This window comes from Austrofundulus limnaeus, unplaced genomic scaffold (assembly GCF_001266775.1).
Source record: "Austrofundulus limnaeus strain Quisiro unplaced genomic scaffold, Austrofundulus_limnaeus-1.0 Scaffold311, whole genome shotgun sequence".
NCBI classification, from domain to species: Eukaryota; Metazoa; Chordata; class Actinopteri; order Cyprinodontiformes; family Rivulidae; genus Austrofundulus; species Austrofundulus limnaeus.
The window spans coordinates 120,556-123,987 of NW_013952713.1; the positions used below are offsets into that span (position 1 = coordinate 120,556).

At 36.9% G+C, this 3,432-nt stretch overlaps 1 protein-coding gene across 4 annotated transcripts in view; it reads left to right on the top strand.

Moving 5' to 3' along the window:
• igdcc4 (immunoglobulin superfamily, DCC subclass, member 4) overlaps window positions 1-3,432 on the top strand; it is a 62,610-nt gene that overhangs the window by 23,787 nt on the left and 35,391 nt on the right. For 3 of the 4 annotated variants that reach the window (XM_014021941.1, XM_014021942.1, XM_014021943.1), the window contains exon 3: window positions 2,163-2,304. The exons of the other annotated variant lie outside the window; for it this stretch is intronic. In XM_014021941.1, coding sequence (XP_013877395.1) covers window positions 2,163-2,304 — 142 coding nt within the window. The remainder of the gene's footprint in view (window positions 1-2,162; window positions 2,305-3,432) is intronic. 4 annotated transcript variants of the gene reach the window in all.

A 3,432-nucleotide genomic window follows, 5' to 3' on the forward strand; every position in this document is an offset into this window, starting at 1 on the left:
CCCCCGTTTTCTCTCAGGCAATAATCTGTCTAATTTCATTGTATGTTTGTATTTTAAAAATGGTGTCATTTTAGATTTCCATCCATACATCAGCTGTACCTCATTATCATGCTCAAGGTAAATGGGCAAAATGTGGCTCAAGGGCAAAATACAACCCTTGGGTCAGTTCCAATTAGTGTTAATTTGGCTGTTCAAAGAGACAATGGTCATAGTTGGAATTTATTTTAATTGGGGGGGGGGGGGGGGGTCGAGAAGATGCATTCTTCTTTCCCCCATCCTATGCAAAGCTTGTAAATTTATACAGCTGTGGTTATAGAATTTCAGAAAGTTATAGGAAAGTACAACATATAAAAACTTTTATATTTAGCTCTGCTGGGTAATTAAAGTATGTTTTAGTTTGCACTAATTTAATCTAAAATATCTTTACATTTATTATTTTTGTATGTTTTTAATCTGAACTTGTGCAGGAGTGTGGGGAGCTGATGCCTGTCACCAGCCGTCATTGGGCAAAAGACCCCCAAGTCAATTGGCATAAGCTGCCAGTCCATCATGAGGCAACATAGAAAACAAACCATTCACACTTACACCTAGGGCCATTGTTTTTGCACTGTGCGAAGAAATAAGAATACTCAGAAAAACAAATTTATGTATAGAAAAAAATGCTAAATGTGTGCAGAAAAGCCCCCGACAGGAGTCAATCCCAGGACTTTCTTGCTGCAAGGCAACAACAAATGTGCCACCATCCAGCCCTGGTTAGAATTAGTTGCACAGTAACAGTATGTGCACACTGAGAAGCTGTGTTAAAAAAATAATACTGATAGTATATTTAGATGCCTTTTTTTGTTCCTTGAAGACAAACTTGATGTACCRAAATATTATTTTCAGTACTTTGCAATTTGTTCAGTGAACTTCAAGCTGTATTGTTGAGTCCAGATGTATCATTTYGTTTTTGCAGTTTCTTCATGTTTTTATCAGTTGCCTTCTCTGTCTTGTTTTTGTGTTCTCTTTTCATTCATCCTCCCCCACTCTCTCCTTCTCAGTCAGTGCTGCAGGCAAAGTGTTTGGGACAGTTTGCCTGTTTTGTTCTTTCTTCCAACAGCATGTGGGGTTAAGAGGTCAGAAGCCCATAGACCATACTCCCTGCTGCCCTCTGCTGCTCGACACCACAGAGCTCAACTACAGAGGGAATCCTGCTTTTGTGTGCAAATGTGTGAATAATTTAATGTTTTGAGCTGTCAGGAGTGGAGAATATTTCTTAGATTCTTGAATGTTTGGAGATATTTTAACGCTCTGAAAATGACCTTAACTAGGGGACAAACAAAAAAAATCTATTCCTTCGAATGCCAAAAAAGCCTAGAAAAAAACAGAAAGTGGGTACTGCAAGTGAATGCTTGTCCTGTCATAAAYCATAACTATATTTTAAGTGGTATATGCACAGATTGCATGCTAAGAGAAAGTTTTGGCAATCCAGCAGACTCAATGGTCTTGATGCCCACACCTGGTTTAACTGACAGTGCTTAAGATGCTATAATATRCATATACACACAATATATTCATTARTTTGTGTGCACTCTGATTACACATCACATGTAATCACCATCTTATAAACTGTGTCCTGTTTGCCATAAGCCCCTTCCACAAAACATAATCAGGCCTCAGATGTCTTTTTTCTKTCTCAGTGGGATTTATGTCAGGACAGACGATGCATGGGAGATTGAAGTCACCTGCCGCTGTTACGCTTAGAGTTACCAAAGTAACAGAGCCAAAACATTCAATACATGAAAAGCCRGCATCATGCCTTGAGGGTGTGATGTARTGATGACAGTTTGTGTGATAAGCCAGCTACAAAAGTTGAACTGGGACATGTTTTACTCATAGTGCAGTATGTAAGCTTCACTGAGTAAAAAGCTGTGACTCGTATGGTTCTGCTATTTCAGCTTCTTCTTTTAAGATTCACGTCATCTCAGGACACAACCTGCTTGATTTGTGATGTGGAGGCAGCCTAAAGATTATGTTTGTGTTTAAATTACAGAACAGTTCTGTGAAAAAGGCCAACAGTAAAAGTTGAGATAGGAATCTTAAATTTGATTAGGTTGTGTCTGTCTTCAAGGACAAGTCTGCTTTGATATATAACCTGTTAATCTTACTTCYGGACCCTTTAGGTCTGTCTCAGTTCTATCAGGAGCCATCATCACATGCGGTGCCCTCTGGGGGATCTGCTCGTTTTGAGTGCCAAATTGAAGGAGTACCYACTCCTGTTATAACCTGGGAAAAAGACAAAGTGGCCATTCCTGATGAGACAAGGTAAACTCAGTTTTTTACAGTGTTGGAGTAATAATTTTTTAATTAGTATATTTACTTGGTGTTTTCTTTCTCTATTGTTTAGTAAAATTTGCAATGTGACAACTTGCACATGATTTCATTGCAGTTTATGTCATGTGAGTCTCCTGCAAGCACARCTAATGAATACAATATGTTGAACTGTCACTCACACACTGCTCATTGGGGTGTAAGATCTAGGTCAAAATTCATTAAGTATCCTGTGAATCCCTTTGTGCACAAAGGCTGTTAGACAGACTCAGCAGATTTTGAATGTTGATACAAACCTACAATGTGTCAGCTCATTTGTAAGTGATTAAAGCTTGGYTGAGAAAACATTTTGTCAGTGTTTATTTGTATTAGATTATTTACTGTCCTCTTTACCRTAGTGTTTAAGATGTGCTGTGAATACTTCATCCATGTTATATTACCATGGTTATGGTAATATATTATTTAATGGTAATATATTATGGTAATATATTACTTATGGTTTTATGAAACTACCATCTTTGTATTCATCAGGGTTTCCACTACATATAATTGATTGTGGCGCACTGCCACACCTTCAGATTATATATACAGTACAGACCAAAGGTTTGGATACACCTTCTCATTCAAAGAGTTTTCTTTATTTTCATGACTATGAAAATTGTAAATTCACAATGAAGGCATCAAAACTATGAATTAACACATGTGGAATTATGTACTTAACAAAAAAGTGTGAAACAACTGAAAATATGTCTTATATCCTAGATTCTGCAGCGATACAGAAAATTCAGGATTCGGTTCAGTTCAATACTTTAGTCTCACGGTTCGATATTTTTTCGATACAAAAAAGAGAAATGTCCATGCCCTTTTTAAATTGTAATTTATTTAAATTAATTATGGACATTTGTTTAACCTCCAAATACAGTTTTTAAATTAAATGTTGCTGAAACAGCAAGTTTCTCAGTGGATCTGCACTCGAAAATGCAGCCCAGGTGGAGTAGTCGAACACAGATCCACTGATCCTTTAACACAGAGCATCTTCAGAAGACAAGTTGATAAAATAAATTAAAAAAATCTGTATTGTTCAATACAAGTGTGTATTTAACCTAAAGCACTGTATTGAAC